Consider the following 18,821-nt stretch of genomic DNA (forward strand, 5'->3'; position numbering starts at 1 on the left):
TCAATCCAATTTGAATATGAATTGAAAAGTTCATGCCAAATTATTGATTATAAAGTTCATATCCAACCCTAAACTCGAACCTTAAATCCTGTGTTATAAATTTTGAAATTTTAGTCAAATCCTTAATTATTTGGGCAAGCATGAAATGGGATTTTCAATCCCACTCCAACAAACCTCCCGGGGGGTTTAAGAAATGTGAAGCAACTCTCAATCTCTTCTTTTAAACTATTTTATTTTATTTTTACTATGAGGAAGAATAGAATGACTTATTTTAATCATAACTCATTACTTCACCATAGCTCAACATTTCAACCAAACCAAAACTTAATAAGACCATAGCTCAGCACTTAAAATTGTAAAATAAATTAAAGCCGAGATTTTGGAAGGAAGAAAAAGAAAACCGGAGGACAGTAAAATTTGGAGGTAAAATGGGAATTTCTTAGAAGATTTGGATTCCTTTTTATTATTTTGAATAAATTACTCAAATGGTCCTCAAATTTATACCTGATTTACATTTTGTCCCTCAATTAAATTATTCGTTCAAATAGTCCATCAACTCTATATAATTAATTGGTCATACCGTTACATTCTGTCAATATTTCCATTAAATATGAGGACAAATTGGTCATTTCGTCTATCATCTCTCTCTTCTTCTTCTTCTTTTGAACAATCCCAAACCTAATTATTTGCTCATAAACAAGCAATGCAGTGTGACTTTGGCCGTTTCTGACCAAATTACTCAACAAAGAATTACAAGACCTTAAACTCGGAGATCGACCGCACTTACCCATATTGTCAAACACATGCAGGCATACTTGGTCATGCCCTTCTCTACAAACACCTTGAGAATCATATCGAAAACAGTGGGTGAAAACGTAAATTCCCTATAAATCCTAACAAGCTCATCCTAGACCAAAGAGGTTGAATAATTATTGTTGCAAAGGCTGACCAATTCGTTCAAATACGCTTTGGTTTGATTGTACATTTGAGCTTTGGACAATATATGTACAATTATACCATAAGACTTTAGGTTGGGCCTAAATTTTCGCTGCTTTGAAGCCAATTTGAAAAAACTTAAGCAGGCTACCGAGTTTAGCTTCAGTTTTCGGAGGATGGTGTTGAGGAGCTTGTCGAAGACCACCTCTACCAAGACGGCTGGGGCACAGATCCTCTTAGCCAATGCTTGCTAGGGGTACGTTCAGGGGTAAAAGAGAAAAGAGCGGAGGTGGAGTGGGGGATTTGTACGCTCTGCGTCATGGGTTGCTTCTCATGTGTTCGATGAAATGCCCGAATGAATATAGAACTGGAGATGATGTTGAACAAAAATCCAGAGCCTAAGAAATGCTTTATAATGCGGGCGGATGACGTTGGAAATAAAAGGCAATTCGATAGAGATGGGATTTTGCTGAATGAATTGAGAGGTCAGTGGATTATAAAATGAGAGATAAAAAATGGTGTGGATTTGATTTTATTTTTTTTTATGATGGGTCTGTTCTGGGTGAGTTCTATGTCTGTTCTTAGGATTATAAATTTATTTATTTTTATATCTCATTTTCTTCAATTTTTTCTAATTTTGTATTTATTTTAACCCTATTTTTATTTGTTAATTATAAAAAATCATATTTATCCTAAAATTTGGTTAAATCGAAGAAAAAATTAGACAGTGGGATCAATAGAGCAAATAATCTATAGAGTTGATGGACAATTTGAACAAATAATTTAATTAAGGGACCAAATGTAAATCGAGTATAAATTTAAATACCATTTGAGTAATTTAACGTATTATTTTAAATTTCTAATTTCATATACACAATTCAAGCGCGACAAGCCCTAACACCCCCGTCCGAACCAGGGGACTGAGCTTCCCAAAAATCCCCAAATCAAAATTCTGCTCAACAAAGAAGCAGAATTATCACTCAGAACACAAAACAGCTTCTACCGTTTTTCTTTTTTCTGGCAGTCAACGGCACGCAATGGATCGGCAGCCGCACGATTACGCCTCCGCCTCCGCCATGGCCTACGCCCAACAGCAGCGCCAAGCAGCCACCAACATCCAACAGCAACAGCAGCAACCGCCCCAGCAGCAGCAATTCGGGTACCCGCCCCCACAAACCCAACAGTTCCACGGCCAGCCTTACGTGGGCCCACACCCCTCTCTCCAGCAACAATTCCCCTACCACCCTCACTTGCAGCAGCCGCAGGTCCTCCCCCACGCGCCGCAACACCCCCACCACCTCCCTCCGCCTCCCTCCTTTGCCCCCCACCTCCCCCCTCCTTTAGTCCCCTCCCCCTTCCACTCCGGCCCCACTTACGACTCTCCGCCTCCGCCGCCACCGGCCGCCCCTCCATCCGACCCAGAGCTCCACAAGCTGATCGACAAGGTCGCCGAGTACGCCGCCAAGGTGGGGCCGGATTTCGAAGCGACGGTCAGGGAGAAACAGCAGGACAATCCCGAGTACGCCTTCTTGTTCGGCGGCGATGGCCACAGCTACTACCGCTACAAGCTCTGGATATCGAAGTGGGGCCCCGGCGGGTCATTCAACCAGCCCGGGTTCCCCCCTGCATCCATGCACATGCTGCGACCTCCGCCGAACCCCATGATGAGCGGGCCGCCGTCTGCTGGAGCGATGATGGGTGGGCCGCTGCCATCTTATTTCTACGAGCAGCAGCGGCACGGTCAGCCGTTTGGAGTTTATGGGCGTCCAGAGTACGACCAGTCGTCGAACAAGCCCTTCAAAGGCCTTTCTGGGCCGCTTCCGCCTGAGGTTGCGATAGAGCTGAATAGTGTGCTGAAGTCGCTGAATGGGACCAAAGAGTCCATTAAAGGAGCGAAATTTTGGTTTATGCAGAGGTCGATATTTGCGCCTGCGCTGGCTGAAGCTCTTAGAGAGAGGGTGTTTGGCTTGGATGATTGTGAGAGGCAACTGCATGTGATTTACCTTGCCAATGACATTTTGTTTGACAGGTAATTCAAATGGTGCATTGCTTATTCATGGTTTTACAGAGTTCTTGTTTTGCATTTTCCTGCATATGTGTGCTTTGTTGCTTGTGCTTTTTATGCTTTTGGGTCGATTTTGTTGGGCCAATGTAGCTCTGAAAAGATAAGAATTTTGTTTGTTGAGCTGGACCTATGCGTGCAGGAGCAACAGTCACTGGGAATTTGGAAGGAGTAATGGATGGAAGAAGAAGTAGAGTCATTATTTGTGGTTGTAGTTTTTGAGCGTTTGCTATGCTGTAAAATCCATGTCGCGGATGTATCATATTTTCATTAGATCATTGAAGGCTTCAATCCTGTTACTTGTTATAGTTCTTTTTCTCAAAAAAAAAAAACAATTTAATTGATGGGTAGGGGTTCGGATGATGTTTTTGTGTGAAGAAATGAGAAGGATGATGCCTTCAATGGGTTTTTGCACTATTATGCAGGGAGAGGGAAGGGGTTGTGAATGTGACCTGTGTTGGAAGGTGTGGAAGGCTTAAAATGTTAAATTTATAAAATTGTAACAGGGGATGGTGGATGAACCTTTCTTGAGATATGAATTAACTCTTCTTTCTTGCCACAGGGGTTGGCATATCATTTATATGTTTGTCATAGCTATTGTCTCTTTACAGTAGTAAAGAACTTGTACTGAAAAAACTCAATCTGTCATACCAAGAAAAAGTCTCTATCTTTGTTTATGTGCTATACAATGCTTCTAGTATCTAGCCTGGAGTGTATAGTTATGACGACAATGTGAATAAAGAACTTAGAGATGTCTTCTCTTGTTTGTCTTTTGCATTTGTTTATTACAGAGGCACTTGATCGATGTGAATAATTCTTTGATCTTCCTCTTTTTGCCTTCAAATTTACAGCTCACATCGGCGTACTGGTGAAGGCCTTGATAATGAATCCCTTGCACTTAAACCTATCTTAGGTTCCATGCTTGCAAGGATTTATCACAACCCTCAAATCACGGAGGACAATCAATTGAGGTTGCAGCAAATTTTACAGTTATGGGCTTCTAATAACATTTACGATCAGGATACTATTGATGCACTTAGGAATGAGATGATGGGTGGACCCTCAAGCAATTCTTTTACAGGGCTTCCAAAAGACCTCTCTTCTGCTTCAACAGATTCAGCTGCAGGTGGGCTTATGTGTTCTGACTTCTGTGCTTGTTAAGCACATGCCCTTTTGTGGAACCACTCTCACTTGTCAAGGGTGCTTGCACTTGTGGGCCAGTAGTGCTGTTAAATTGCCAGCAACTGGGTTTGATGATGTGGCTGATATAGTAATTATCTTTTTTATTTGAATGCAGGATTGCCACCACAGACAACTAACCATAACATGCTGCAATGGCAGCCTGATAGGCAAAGTTCTGTTTCCGGTTCACACGACCAAGATCATCTTGATAAACATGCAGGTCCTGGCCAAGCCATGCCGATGTCTGTGCCATCCCAGCAATTTCTTCCAAATTCAATCCCTCCTGCTGCTTTTCCAGGGTCAATGCCCATACCATCTTCTGTTCAACCAGTAATAAACCAACAACCTGCACCACATATACTGCCAGGTCAACCTGCTAATAGTGGTGAGAAGTTACCACCATATCCTCTGTTCCCACCTGGTCTTATTCCTGAAATGGTCAGAAAGATGCAGATTGGAAGTGGTGTGCCGTATTCTCCAATGAGTCCTTTGGACATTCCAACTGTTATACCTCCATCCAATGTACCTCAATCAGAAATTCTTGAGAGAGTGTCAAAATTCTTCAAAGAGATTGGTGAAGTTAATCCTTCTGAAGGGCCCCTTCATAATGCCGATGGTAGGGACGAGGATGAGTATGAAAGAGAGCCTTCGGTGCGCAAGGGTGGAGCTTGCATCCCTCCACCTCCAAACCTGCAGATAGACCCGGAGACAGGAACTTATGCGGATGGCAGTGTAGATCGAAAGAGTGGCTCGGGGAGGTTGGGACTTGGGGCCACAGCTGATCCAAATGAGGCAAGCCAATACGATGATGTTTATTCTTCTTACAGGAAACAAAGGAGCACCAACTACCACTCATCCATGAGTGCAAGAGCTGCAACAAGGTGAAATACCAGTCCTGATGGGAGTTGGAAATGGGGGGTACTAGATCGGCTTCTTCCTTTTCATTTTCGGGTTTTTTGTTTTCCTTTCTTCCCGATAATCTATTCTAACAGGCGGCATGAATTTCTAGGAGTGTCGTACTTGGTGGGTGGAGTATCTTGTACTAGACAAAATTTTGATTCTCTGATTGTTAATGCATGTAAGAAATAGCACTTGTAATCATTTTATTTTTACCTGACTAAAACAGAATCTTTAATTCATGCGAAGTTTCCTTCATCTGTTGAACATTTTGGATTCTGATCATACTTGAGACAGAGATGATAGATCTTCACAATTGGAGAAAATTCACATGTCAAACTTTATTTTTTTTTATACAGTTTTTTTTAATTATATTGGAAATAATGAAAATCTTGGACCAAGGCCTGGTTGGTGAAGTTTTCTGAAAGACTTGGATTTGGTGTGGAACATTCAACCTCGTATTCCAGAGCCAGTTGGTCTGAGGCCTGGTTGGAAAGAGTCGAACGAGACTGATTGTATGGAGACTCAAATTCCAAATTTCTGCTCCCTCCCAACTTTTCTAATTTTGCCCATTTTGAGCCTTCCTCGTAATAAGTGCCTCTGATAAGGGCCTAGTCTTTATGGATGGAATGGAACTTTGTCTTGGCCAAATAGATTGTAAAGGTGTCCTAGAGCTCATGCATTCTCAAGTCAACTCAAGATATTCTATAGTCCTCCTCAATGCAAAATATTGAGATTCCAATATTGGTGTCCATATCCTTCTAGGCCTGCCTAAAGTCTTAATCAACGTTTTATCTGTAAATTTGTGGTCAAGCACTTCTATTTCTAGGGAGAAGGTGCATGCTTTTTCGAAATCTTGGGATTCGTTTGAGATTGCTTTTAGTCTTTAATATGACCAAAATTGTGTTTATCATATTTAGTTGAAAGCACTTTTTGAATTATAAAAACATGATAAAATAGTTGTTATGTTAACGCGCTTGTAAGTAAAAGTGGTTCCTTACAAAGTATTTCCAATTAAAAGTATGTAAGTTAGGGTAAACTAACTATTTAAGACCCAAAAAATTACTATGGGACTTTAATGTAGGGATATGATGTGGGGAGAAAAGAAGACATATGATGGTTAACTCACATGACCAAAATGAAAAGAACAAAAAATATATATAATAAAAAAAAACTTTGCTCTTTGTTTTTTTTTTTTTTTTTTTGGGTCAATAAACTTTGCTTTGATTAATAGCATAGAAAAAACAACGATCCAAGGGAAAACCTTTATTTATTTAGTTTAATTTATTATATTTATTATATTTTTTCATGTACCACAGTAAAAGCGAGAACGTTGAGATCGCAATTGAAAAAAATATGTAAAAGGGTAAAATTTAAAAAGGCGCGCAGCGTCCCAAAGTCACAAGACAAGGCCACCATCAGCCAACTTTCGAAGGAAGGAACGAAAGCATCCAATAATCTTTAACCCTAAATCCACATCCACGTCCACGTCTGATGTCGATGGCTGTCGCGCTTTCCATGGCAGATTGCCGGAGCCTCATTCGCCATCTATTTCTCACTTTCACTGGGTTTCCATTTCCCCATTTCCCCACTTTCCCATTTTCCACATTTCCTTTCCCTTTCTTTCCGTTACTCTCTCTCTCTCTTCCTCTGTTCCATTTTTTTATTCTCTCTCTGTGTGTCTCTCTCTCCCTTGACATTTCACGCACACTCCATACTCACACTCTCCTCACTTTACTTCTCGGGCTTTCCCTTCTCTCTCTCCCTGATCCAAAAACCCAACTCAATGTTTATGGTATGACTGTGTAACTGCACCAGTCACCAGGTTTGCTATTTTGTAAATCTTATAATTGGATCGCTTCATCTTCACTATTGGGTCTCATCCCATACCCCTTCTTTTCGAACGTTTAAGATTTGGGTTTCATTGATTTGCAGGTTTTGGTCAAACAAAAAAGGACCCAAGTGTTTATTTCATCGGATTATCATGTAATTGGGACTCTGGAGTTGGGAATTACTGCCTCTGAGCTCATATTCACAGTGACCAACATAGAGAATTTGTGTTTTGAAGCTTAGATTTGGCCATGGAGAAACTTCCTGATGCAGAAGTTAGCTCAATTTTGAGGTTCTCCTTCTATATCCCCCTTTGCTTTCTTTTGGGTTTATATTGATTTTACAAAAAAACTTTTCGTTTGCTGATGAGAAATGTAAGCAAAGAAGAACATGTTTGCTATGCTTGCATGCTATGCTATGCCTTGAAGTGAAGAATCGTTGATTTCCCCGGCCCTGTTGTCTTTGAATGTAGTTTGTCTGCGGCTTTGTCGTATGGGGCTGCTTCCATGGCAATGGTTTTTATCAATAAAGCAGTTCTTATGGAGTACTCACATTCAATGACTCTTCTCACTGTCCAGGTATTACTTACCATTGGACTATTGGTCTTTTAATTTCCATCAATGACCTGCCTTGATTGTTCATGATGTCCCCCCTTTTTTATTTCTTTATTGTTTTAGTAATTTGCAGCTGCTTCCTGCTTGGTTGTTCATAATGAGCCTCCTTTCATTTCTTTATTGTCTTAGCAATTGGCAACTGCTTTGCTTATACACGTTGGTCGAAGATTGGGATATACCAGGTCAAGAGGATTAGAAATGAGCACTGCAAAAAAACTTCTCCCGGTGTCGCTGTTCTATAATGCTAATGTGGCGTTTGCTTTGGCCAGTTTGAAGGGAGTTAATATTCCCATGTATATTGCAATCAAAAGACTCACACCTCTCGCTGTGCTTATAGCTGGGTTCGTCTCAGGAAAGGGGAAACCCACAATACAGGTTCCCGCTTGTCTTTCTTTGGATCGGCTTGTGCGATGTTTGACTCCTGCCTGTGTTTATTTAAATGGATTGTTTTACTGTGTTATTAAACTTAATGATTGTGTATATATTTTGAAAGGATTAGTTATGCTTTCTTTCTTCTTTTGTTTAGTACTATTGACCCTAAACTTGTTTTATCCCCAATTAGAACACGGGCAAGATACTATTTAGTCTTGGAAACATGTGATGTGAAAATTCCATAAGATACAAATTGACTAACTCTACAAATTCAAAATGGAAGCTAAATTATATGTTTTCTTTGACATACTTTGTGTTAGTGCGGGAGTAGTTGTCTGCAATTCATAAGTTAAGATATGTTTGATGAGACTAAGTTGCATTTTGTGTCTGATTCATATTATGATGGCCAGGTCATTTCCTCAGTGTTTACCACAACCCTTCTCCATTCTTGAGATTTAGTATAAGGTGTAAAACACTAGGCTTTAAACTTTGTCATTTAGATTTGTAAGTACTCTCAGCTTTTACAAAATAGAGTTACTGTTGCTGTTGAAGAGTCTCTATGATGACGTCTGGCATCATATATGGAACAAATTGTCTTGTGACACAATTATGTTTGTCTTCATAAATAAGTTGATCTTATAAATGTAGATAAAGGATGCTTGATTTCAAATTAGCACACATCAGGAGTTATTGTTAGAAGTGCAAAAGTTATTCATGGAATTTTCTAGATGATAAATATAATGCTAAAAGTCCTGGCAAGAAGCATTTTTATTACTACTAATTTGACAATACTGAGTTCTATTTGCCCCTTTCCTCTCTTTCATGTTTCAGGTGTCTCTTTCAGTAATATTGACTGCAGGAGGGGTTGTGATAGCTGCACTGGGAGATTTTTCGTTTGACTTTTTTGGATATAGCATGGCTCTCACTTCTGTTTTTTTCCAGGTTGGTTATGATGTTTTTGTTTATCCATTGGTTTATTTACTGGCTTCAAATTGTATGTTATGGTAGCTAAACTCATACTAGCGCTTAATTATCAGACCATGTACCTTGTGTTGGTGGAGAAATCTGGGGCAGAGGATGGGCTATCATCAGTTGAGATCATGTACTATAACAGCTTTCTGTCTCTTCCAGTTTTGATGTTTCTCATTGTAGCTACAGGAGAATTTCCAAATTCTCTATTATTACTAATTGCAAAGGTCAGAACCGTAACCTTTTCTTTCTATATGTAATTGAATTCATTCTTGATAATTATGGGAACAGTAGATGCTTGAGCAAGAAATGCTTGACTGCTTAAACTGTTTTGGACGCCAACCTATCTCATTTTATTAAACATATTGGAGTCTGAAATAGTAAAAGTTCGTTTTGTATTGAGAAAAGGACTACAGGCTTTGACATCTAATCTTTCTTTCTGAAGTTATGATAGAAAAGAGTTAATACATGTTAAACAGTATAAAAACCGTACTCTGATAATGGATTTCAAATTACAAGTTCCAATTGACAACATAGTTGACTAAACATGTTGCTTTGAGCAATTTAGCCATTTAGAAGTCCTAGTTTCCTTTTGGCCTGCATCCCCATTACGGATTCCTAGATCAGCGGGTGAAATCAATTTCAGCAATGTGGTGGGGGCTGGGGGTTTCATTAAAAGCATTATTCCACTCATTATGCTGATTTTGTGTTCTTTGCATATTTTTGGGATTCTGGATGAGTGGATATACAGTTGCGTGGCTGCCTGGCCATGTAATTAGTAACCATGTAAAGATTGCTCTTGAGGGCCTGGGGCTTATTGCTGTGCCACTGAATTTTTCTTCTTCTTAAAAAGATCCTACAATATATATCTGACACGGAGTTTTTCTTTGTTTGCAGAGTAATTCGTTTTATTTTTTGGTGATCCTTATTCTTTCATTTGTTATGGGCATTGTTCTCAACTACACCATGTTCTTATGTACCATAGTCAACTCCGCTCTAACAACAACTATCGTTGGAGTCCTAAAAGGGGTTGGCTCTACGGTATGCCTGAACTCCCTCTTTGTTGATGATTGTGGGCATTAAATTTTCTTTCATCTTATTTTAAAGCAAAATATATGTGAGCAAAATTACTTATTCATGTTTCTTTGCTTCTCAGACCCTTGGTTTTGTCTTACTGGGTGGTGTGCAAGTGCATTTTCTGAATGTGACTGGACTAGTTATCAACACAGCTGGCGGAGTTTGGTATTCATTTGCCAAATATCAGCAAAGGAAGAGCAAGCCCCCGAAGAGGATTTCAGACGTGGAGGCTCATCGTAAATGAAATTGATATTGAAAGATCGCATACGATTGCTAACAGCTGCTTTCTCTTTTTACTATTTGCTTCTATTTTCATCAAACATGGCTATTAGTTCTTCGAAGAACAATGATACATGGTTCATGTTGACTTTGTTGAATCTTGAAATTTAGGTATTACAGAAAGCAAATACCCTAGTTCATGTTTTCGGATAGATTAGTCCTTGAGAAGAAAAATCTTCCAGGGTCCAGGTTATATCAGAATGGGTCTCCCAGGCTCCTCCATGCACATGCACTTGTTTTCCTGTTGTGCTAGTCCATCCTTCACTTGAATAATAATATCCTTTGTTGTTCTCCCATACTGCAATTATTGCTTTTGGCTGAGTAAGATGTTGATAGATTACCACTCGGCTTAATTACACTGTTCATTCGTACAGTTAGATTAGGTCAGTTGGCCAGGGCTGCCCACCTACTTGCACCGAGTTTGAATCCTCTTCCACGTCAATTATAGTAGTCTAGAATATTGCATTGTGAATAAAAAGCAAAGATTTTAAAGCATCAAGAGTTTCAAGTTGATCTAAACTGATGACCTTGAGAAGATGACACTGGATGCTTCCAACCTTCCAAATCCAAAACCCATCCAGCTATTTACAAGTTTACTTGACTCTGAAATCTGAGTATAATCCCCCTTTAATTCTTCAAATTTACTGAATCCCTAAAACCCTTCAGCACACGACCAAAACCATTTCTTCAATTGAACTAGGGTTTTCCAACAACTGCATCAAAATATTGCAGGTAAAATAAATACAATAATTTCTTTTTCCATTTAACAGATTTCAATTTAAGACTTACCATCTTCTCACCACACACAAATATATATATCTGAACATCCTTACATTATTATTATTCGAACGTCATTATAAACAAAAATAAAAACAGAAAGGGATAATAAAAAATGGGTCATGCTAGGGAGACCAACTTTAGATACCAACTTGTGTACCAACTCTCTAATAGAGGTGGGAGCCCACCAATACAATGGGTCCCACACTCTATTAGAGAGTTGGTACACAAGTTGGTATCTAAAGTTGGTCTCCCTAGCATTTTCCATAAAAAATACTTAACGTAGACAAGATAATAACTTTCATTAATATTCCAACTCAAGCTTTGTTAGCTCCATAGCCGACAAAACAATTGAATTGGGCTGTTGGGTGGCCTTCTGGGGGCGCTTTGAATTTAAATGCAAAATGTGCTTTGCTTGCCTTGTTGTCTTGTCTGATTCTAAACCCAAATACTAAAGGGGGCTGCCCAAAACACTCGTTTCTTTTGCTCTACTATTTTCCTTTTGGTGTGTGGATTTTATTTACTCTTTTTATTTGATGTAATTTTATGGGCCTGCATCTTTTATTTTCTTTCTTTTTCGCCCTGATATGCATTGCTCGAGTCAATCACAAATTAAATTTGGTGGGTTGGTTCACGGGGCCAATATCTGAATTTCTTTTTCTTTTAGGAAAATCTCAGGTAGACCTAACATTTGCATGATATTATTATTATCCCTCTCATATGTTTCATGAGAAAGGCCATCTTTTATTAATTTATTAATTTCCCGCTAAATGTATGAATTCAAGTGTAGGGTAAATGCTTTTACTCATTTGAGTTATAAAGTATTGTCTGTTTTTTAGACCTAAAAATTTGCACAAATTCGTATAATTCAAAAATCGAAAAGACAAATTAATAATCATATGCAAAATAGTATTTGTGATGAATCACAGGTATGGGTTGTATTATAATTGGCATAGCCTTGCTTCTCCAGCTCATAGTTGCTGAAATTCATAAGGCCTTCTTGTTGATCTCTGATGAGACGGTTTGGAATCACATGCATGCATGGACACAGATCTATAAACAATAATTGAGAGACCACCCACGGTTTTTATGCATGAAACAACAAAAATATGAGTCTATTTTGTTTTTTTATTATAAACGATAATCTAAATTAAGAGAAGGAGAATTTCTTACACATACTATTCTGATGTCATGTGGATTTGAATCTAAGATCACTAGTTTGCAAGTTAAGGCCCTTTTTTCACTGAGCTAGACTCCGTTAACAAATATGTCTATCTTAAGTAGAAGGACAGGTATATCTTCTAAATATTATTACAAGAAACAAATAATAATTAATTTTCTTGATTTTTATATTTTTATATTTATTTCAATGAATCTCGATAATGTAGCATCAATTCACAGCAAATTAACGCACTGTCCATATAATGAAAGTATCAAGTGATTTATGTTATATTAATGCTAAATAAGTGGTTAAGATTAATAAATTGTGGGCAGCACAACACGTGAAATTCTTTTCTTTTTCTTCTTTATAGAAAACCAAATTTAAACAAGTTTACAACTTTACACTTTCCCTGAGAGAAAATGTGACAAATTTGGAATGAAAGAAATTCCATTTTATTAGCACAGTAATCATACTTATTTCAGGATTTTTTAAAATTTAAAATTAGACAACTAGTAATCATTCTTTTATTGTATTAAGTCATTTTGATTAGTTGGCTAATATAAAAAAATTCCCTAATAAACATTAGTTAACTAATATAAATGAGATTTAGAATAATAATGGTAATAAATAAAAATATTTTTCTTAAATTTATACAAATGAAATGTGAGTAAGCTTTACAATGTTACACCCTAAATAAAAATCTTTTTACAATCACATCACATGGGTGGCTAGCTATTGGCTTTTGGCAGTGGGCCTTTAAAACCACTGTCTCTTTGTATTAATATTCATATTTAAATTTAGAAAAAGAAAAAGAAAATGGTCATACAGAATAAAAGAACAAAAGAATATTCTTATATATAAGCTTCTAATTCATAGTAAAAAGAATAATACACTCATTATTTTTACTAAAACTATCTTATTCTGAAACTCTGATATAGAAAGTGAGAGTTAGCTGATTTTTTTATTTTTTGGGTGGTTTGAGAGGGAGAGAGTTAGCTGGTTGAAGTAATGACAGTGCGGCATTTCCGCCATTGTAGTGCAGAGTTGGAGTATATTTAAGATTATTGCCTGTTTTGACAGTTGATTTTCTGGGTCATCTGTGTAACTGTTCCCTTAACTAAAATTTTCCTTCTTTCTTTTTTTGGTTCCTTTTTTCTGTTTTTAACAAAATTGTAATTGTATTAACTCTTAAGAGTGATTTGTGACCATGTTTAGCTCCTGATTTGTCTATGATATTCAATTACAATAACGACTGAGAGTCAACACCTGGATTCAGTAAACAATGGGATGCTTATTTGTAGTCAAATCAGTCTCCAATGTTTTACCAGTGAACTCTGCTGTGCATTTTTGAAACTTTTTTTGGAAGAATCTGTGAGCTTTTTAAGCAGATTCTGAAAATCAAAAATATTTCACCCAATGGTAATATATTTGTGTGAGTTTAAAGCAAGGGTTGAGCTTGATGGGCTTACTTGACAAGTACCCCACATGGCGTTTCGGCTATTACAGCTGCAGATAGGCCGATACCTTCCCTCATAATGTGGCTTTCCCGTGCTCTGTGTTTTCTTGAGTGCCTTTGAGAGAGTACAAAGAACCAACCTCCCACACTTCTCTTTTTTGGCTTTTCTTGGCTGCATTCTGTGTAGAATGGAGAGCCTTGAAATGGGTTCTTCACTTCTTTGAGTTTTCATTGGTAAAGTTGAGTTTTTTATGGTTGCTCCTGAAATGGGTTTTGCTCATTTCTCTGTCTTCAGATCTGGGTTTTAGAGTTTTTCTTGGTTTTTGTAAAATTTGGGACTTTGGGTTCTTATATTCTTCATAGTTTTTCGAAAAAAATTATTTTGTGTGTTATTGTGTGTGAGAAAATGGCTCCAAGATGGGATTTTTTCAATTTCTGGGCAAAAGACACCAGTAAGGGAACACCAGTGGTTGTGACAATGGAGAACCCCAATTTCTCTGTTGTGGAGATTGATGGTCCTGATGCTGCATTCAGGCCTGTTGATAAGAGCAGGGGTAAAAATGCCAAGCAAGTCACATGGGTCTTGCTTCTTAAGGCTCATCGTGCTGTCAGTTGCATTTCTTGGCTTGCCACAATCTTCTGGGCATTGCTTGGTACCATTAAGAAGAGGTTAATCTATAGGGAAGGTGTAGCTATGGAGAGTGGGAAGTTGGGAAAGCAGAAGTTACTGTTTACAGTCATAAGAGTCTTCTTAGTGACTTCCCTTGCAATTCTGGCTTTTGAGGTTGTTGCATATTTCAAAGGTTGGCATTATTTTAGGAACCCAAGTTTGCACATCCCTGGAACTTCTGATATACAAAGCTTGCTCCACATGGTTTATGTTGCCTGGTTAACGTTTCGGGCTGATTACATTGCACCTGCAATTCAAGCACTTTCGAAATTTTGTGTCGTCCTTTTCCTTATCCAATCCATAGACCGTATGATACTTAGCGTTGGTTGCTTGTGGATAAAGTTCAAGAAAATTAAGCCCAGGATAGATTGGGATTCTTTGAAGTCAGACGACGTTGAGAAATCTGGATATGAGTACCCCAGGGTTCTTATTCAAATTCCAATGTGCAATGAGAAAGAGGTAATGAATTGAACTTTATCTCTTCCCTTTCTATGTTCTTCATTAATTTCTGTTAGTTTCTCGTGTTGCTTTTAGCTGGTGGCCATTTGATTCACTAGTCATAAGTTACTATTTCTGGAGTAGATAGTTATGCTTAGTAATCCAGTTGCACCACCAAACTTGCAAAACTTTGTTTAATAAAAAGTGTCTTCTTAGATTCAGATAGCATCATGTAAAATTTGGTGAGCAGTTGAGGAATTATTGTGAATATTTAATGGTTGTGAGCAAAAAAAAAATCATCATTTGAATAAAGTATCCTCTTACTAAAAATTGCAAATTAGAGTTATAATTGTGAACTTTAGAAAGAATGTGAAGAATTGTCACATTGTTCAGATCTGTTATTTAAGGTCGATAGTAGACACTGGCCACTTTAGGTGTAATACATGATGGTGAGGCCAAAAAATTGAAGCATAAGAAATTAATGGCGACCACATAAATGTGCTATAGATTCTTCATGATGTTCATAAGGTGTCTTGGCCTGGCGTTTTGCAGGTATATGAGCAGTCTATCTCTGCAGTCTGCCAGATTGATTGGCCAAAGGAATGTCTTTTGATTCAAGTTCTTGATGATTCTGATGATGAGAGCATCCAGTGGTTAATAAAGACAGAGGTTGCTAATTGGAGCCAAAGGGGTATCAACATAATCTATCGGCATCGCGTGGTTAGAACTGGTTACAAAGCTGGAAATCTCAAGTCTGCAATGAGCTGTGATTATGTGAAGGACTATGAATTTGTTGCAATCTTTGATGCAGATTTCCAACCTAATCCAGATTTTCTTAAGCAAACAGTGCCACATTTCAAGGTGAATAGCAACACAATACATTTGTCAGTGTATTTTTTGGTTGATGAATACTTCAGGAATTTAATATATCTCACTCTGTGTTGCAGGACAACCCCGAACTAGGTTTAGTTCAGGCTAGATGGGCCTTTGTGAACAAGGATGAGAACTTGTTGACTCGTCTCCAAAACGTTAATTTGTGCTTCCACTTTGAGGTGGAACAACAGGTTAATGGGGTGTTTCTTAATTTCTTTGGTTTCAATGGAACTGCTGGTGTTTGGAGAATTAAAGCCCTTGAGGAGTCTGGAGGATGGCTAGAAAGGACTACTGTAGAGGATATGGACATAGCTGTCCGGGCCCATCTCAATGGTTGGAAATTCATCTACCTTAACGATGTTAAGGTAATCTTAAATTATAGTTGTTCCATATCTATTTAATCTAGACCTAACATGTCAGGGAATTGTCATTTGTGATATTTTAAGTGTACTTCTGGTTTAGTGTCTCTGCGGATGACAAAGTTGGAGTGCATAACCTTGATATTTATAGCCTCCAACTGCATGTAAATTTTGTTTTAAGCCCTAAAGCTATGTAAATTTTCAGGTACTATGTGAAGTGCCCGAGTCCTATGAAGCTTATAGGAAGCAGCAGCATCGTTGGCATTCTGGTCCTATGCAGCTATTTAGATTGTGCCTGCCAGCTATTATAACTTCTAAGGTGCCTTGAATCTTATTTACAACAGTCTGTTATTCTGCTATTCCCAATTCCTCATTATTTATAACCATAATGTCTTGAATTGTATAAATACTGCAGATAACAGCTTGGAAGAAAGCAAACTTGATACTATTATTCTTTCTATTGAGGAAACTCATCCTTCCATTCTATTCCTTCACCTTGTTCTGCATAATTCTTCCACTGACCATGTTTGTCCCGGAGGCAGAGCTTCCTGCATGGGTCATCTGTTACGTGCCTGTTTTCATGTCATTTCTCAACATTCTTCCATCCCCCAAATCATTCCCTTTCATTGTTCCTTACCTGCTTTTTGAGAACACTATGTCGGTAACAAAATTCAACGCAATGGTCTCTGGATTGTTCCAGTTGGGTAGCTCTTATGAGTGGGTTATCACCAAGAAGACTGGCAGGTCATCAGAATCTGACTTAATGGCAGCTGCTGAAAGGGAATCAAAGATGGTAAACCAATTGCAGGTCCACAGAGGAGCTTCTGAGAGTGAGCTTTCTGAGTTGAACCGAATTATGGAGCAGAAAGAAGTAGCTCCTAAGCCAATTAAGAAAGCTAACAAGATATATAGGAAAGAGCTTGCTCTAGCATTCCTCCTGCTCACAGCTTCTGTCAGGAGTCTGTTATCTGCTCAAGGAGTACACTTCTACTTCCTGCTCTTCCAAGGTGTGACCTTCCTTCTTGTAGGACTTGATCTCATTGGGGAGCAAATGAGCTGATAATTCATGGGTGCAAGAGAAGAAAAAAAAGGAGAAAAAGCAAACACCTATATACACATGGAGGAATTTCAACCCCTTTGCCTTGGGAATGTGCAGCACAGAGTTACCCTTTGGTTCAATAGGATGAATCATTTACATACAGTGAGAATGAAGTACAAGATAGGAACTTTGTTTGTCAAGCACTCCCCATACCACATTTCCAAATGTTCTTTCCTCAATTTTTTATTTTTTTATTTTTATTTACCACAGATATTGAATTGTTCTTGTTCACCATAAGTGGGAACAGAATATTGGGTTGTCATTGATTATTGTGTTTTAGAATCCAAGAAGGTAGATTGGAGTCTAAGGATGATGAGTTTGCCTGATGCTTTTGGCTTGTAGATTCCTTCTTGGTAGCTAGTGAGACATGCAAAGCAAGCATCATCTGTAATTAATTTATCTGAAAATAATAATTCCTTTATGTATATTCAGCTTTTATCTATTTGACAAAATACTCTCTCTCTCTCTCTCTCTCCCCACAATCTGCAAATAATGGAGTGTGTATGTGTGTCTCCATGCACACGTGTTTTTAGACAAATTTGAAGTGTCGGTAGGCGAAATAGGTGAAACAAAGTTTGCATTTTAAGGTATTTTGGGGCGGCTGAGGTTTTTGGTTCATAAAGTTTCAAGCTTTCCGGCCTCCAGTCTATGGCCACAGAATTGGGGGGCCAGAGATCTTTGGTGGGCATGCATCTGATCTTTGCTGTTGTGGATAGTGTCCTTGGTTGGGTTGGGAGGTCTAATTATAGATAGATTTGATTCATTTCCTTGGCCAGCCATGGCTCATGTAAGGCCCAGTGAATTAATTTTTTGCAATGCAATGTCACTACCTTCTAAATTTCTCAGAAAATCTTTGATTTGACAAGCCACTTAGCCACCTGTTAATGTCTCCTTGTATTAGTAACTGGGATATGCCTGCCTCACTACTACGTAGTACTGTCTTGTTGCATTTGTAATTTTTTAAAAAAATATAAAATTAATGTACCATACATTTGTAATAAAAGTAATTTTCTTCTTATCATTCACTTTTATTATTGAGAAGAAAAGAAAAGAGTGAAATTTCATGTCCACGACCGTCTGTCTGGCCCATACCCAACTTATTTTTATAGGTGTTTCCCATTGTTTATTTCTTTTTTTTTGGAACTGTAAGATTCATCGAAAGCAAGATAAAAACTCATAATACATACAGGAAGAACACAGTTCCAAAATGGAGATTCTTACAATGCAGAAACTCTAAAAAACATAAACAAATAGGAAAAAACATTACAACTTGAATCCTAGCTCACTTGGAGTTACTGATGAGGATGGAATATTTTATTATTATTTATTTATCCATTTTGATAGCCTTGACTAAAATCAAGTTGGGGCTTGGGTAATGATTATAAACCCAATTTGGAGACTGCACTTAAGTTTTCCTTTTCTTGTTGATCAGAGAACAAATTGGTCATTTGAATTCCATGATCATATTCCAAAAAATCAGTTGCAACTTGCAACTACATTTTATATACAAAACAGCAAACATCACTCTGAAACCCTTGGATGGAGCAAAACCCTAGGAACCCAATTTACTTTTTCTCCTCAACTAATATTGAAGTTCAAATTCAATGCATGTTTTACTGATTAGTATTTATGATCAATTACAGTTTTTTTCACCACCATAGTGAAATAACATGGCCTTTTTGCTGTTGGATCAGAAGGGTTTTCAATCCTCAATGAGCAATGAAAACTGCAAGGAAGAAAATGTTCAGCAAAAAACCAAAACTTGTAGG

At 38.0% G+C, this 18,821-nt stretch overlaps 3 protein-coding genes across 4 annotated transcripts; all 3 read left to right on the forward strand.

Moving 5' to 3' along the window:
• LOC18791677 (calcium homeostasis endoplasmic reticulum protein) lies at nucleotides 694-5,403 on the forward strand. 2 transcript variants are annotated; one of them, XM_020554678.1, is made up of 4 exons: nucleotides 694-1,421; nucleotides 1,961-2,965; nucleotides 3,850-4,124; nucleotides 4,296-5,065. In XM_020554678.1, exons 2-4 carry the CDS (start codon nucleotides 1,974-1,976, stop codon nucleotides 5,063-5,065), a joined length of 2,037 nt encoding a protein of 678 aa, XP_020410267.1. In that variant the 5' UTR covers nucleotides 694-1,421; nucleotides 1,961-1,973. The 2 variants fall into 2 exon arrangements, with proteins under 2 accessions (XP_020410267.1, XP_007226974.1); XM_007226912.2 differs by having other exon boundaries at nucleotides 694-2,965; nucleotides 4,296-5,403.
• On the forward strand, nucleotides 6,549-10,522 carry LOC18793318 (putative UDP-sugar transporter DDB_G0278631). The gene is made up of 8 exons (XM_007224310.2): nucleotides 6,549-6,902; nucleotides 7,013-7,199; nucleotides 7,380-7,485; nucleotides 7,651-7,896; nucleotides 8,725-8,835; nucleotides 8,931-9,089; nucleotides 9,760-9,903; nucleotides 10,019-10,522. The coding sequence occupies exons 2-8, from the start codon at nucleotides 7,159-7,161 to the stop codon at nucleotides 10,181-10,183; spliced, it is 972 nt and encodes a 323-aa protein (XP_007224372.1). The 5' UTR covers nucleotides 6,549-6,902; nucleotides 7,013-7,158; the 3' UTR covers nucleotides 10,184-10,522.
• On the forward strand, nucleotides 13,093-17,506 carry LOC18790781 (probable xyloglucan glycosyltransferase 5). Its single transcript, XM_007226916.2, has 5 exons — nucleotides 13,093-14,742; nucleotides 15,274-15,582; nucleotides 15,669-15,959; nucleotides 16,159-16,272; nucleotides 16,369-17,506. The coding sequence occupies exons 1-5, from the start codon at nucleotides 14,020-14,022 to the stop codon at nucleotides 17,011-17,013; spliced, it is 2,082 nt and encodes a 693-aa protein (XP_007226978.1). The 5' UTR covers nucleotides 13,093-14,019; the 3' UTR covers nucleotides 17,014-17,506.

Source organism: Prunus persica, chromosome G1 (assembly GCF_000346465.2).
Source record: "Prunus persica cultivar Lovell chromosome G1, Prunus_persica_NCBIv2, whole genome shotgun sequence".
Classification (NCBI taxonomy): Eukaryota; Viridiplantae; Streptophyta; class Magnoliopsida; order Rosales; family Rosaceae; genus Prunus; species Prunus persica.

Excerpts from the sequence above, each read along its gene's own strand:
- LOC18791677 (XM_007226912.2), top strand. The coding sequence starts at position 1,974 with ATGGATCGGCAGCCGCACGATTACGCCTCCGCCTCCGCCATGGCCTAC. Across the intron at positions 2,966-3,849 it reads AATGACATTTTGTTTGACAG|CTCACATCGGCGTACTGGTG; the intron begins GTAATTCAAATG and ends TCAAATTTACAG. Across the intron at positions 4,125-4,295 it reads TTCAACAGATTCAGCTGCAG|GATTGCCACCACAGACAACT; the intron begins GTGGGCTTATGT and ends ATTTGAATGCAG.
- LOC18793318 (XM_007224310.2), top strand. The coding sequence starts at position 7,159 with ATGGAGAAACTTCCTGATGCAGAAGTTAGCTCAATTTTGAG. Across the intron at positions 7,486-7,650 it reads TGACTCTTCTCACTGTCCAG|CAATTGGCAACTGCTTTGCT; the intron begins GTATTACTTACC and ends TTATTGTCTTAG. Across the intron at positions 7,897-8,724 it reads AGGGGAAACCCACAATACAG|GTGTCTCTTTCAGTAATATT; the intron begins GTTCCCGCTTGT and ends TTCATGTTTCAG.
- LOC18790781 (XM_007226916.2), top strand. The coding sequence starts at position 14,020 with ATGGCTCCAAGATGGGATTTTTTCAATTTCTGGGCAAAAGACACCAGT. Across the intron at positions 15,583-15,668 it reads AAACAGTGCCACATTTCAAG|GACAACCCCGAACTAGGTTT; the intron begins GTGAATAGCAAC and ends TCTGTGTTGCAG. Across the intron at positions 16,273-16,368 it reads CAGCTATTATAACTTCTAAG|ATAACAGCTTGGAAGAAAGC; the intron begins GTGCCTTGAATC and ends TAAATACTGCAG.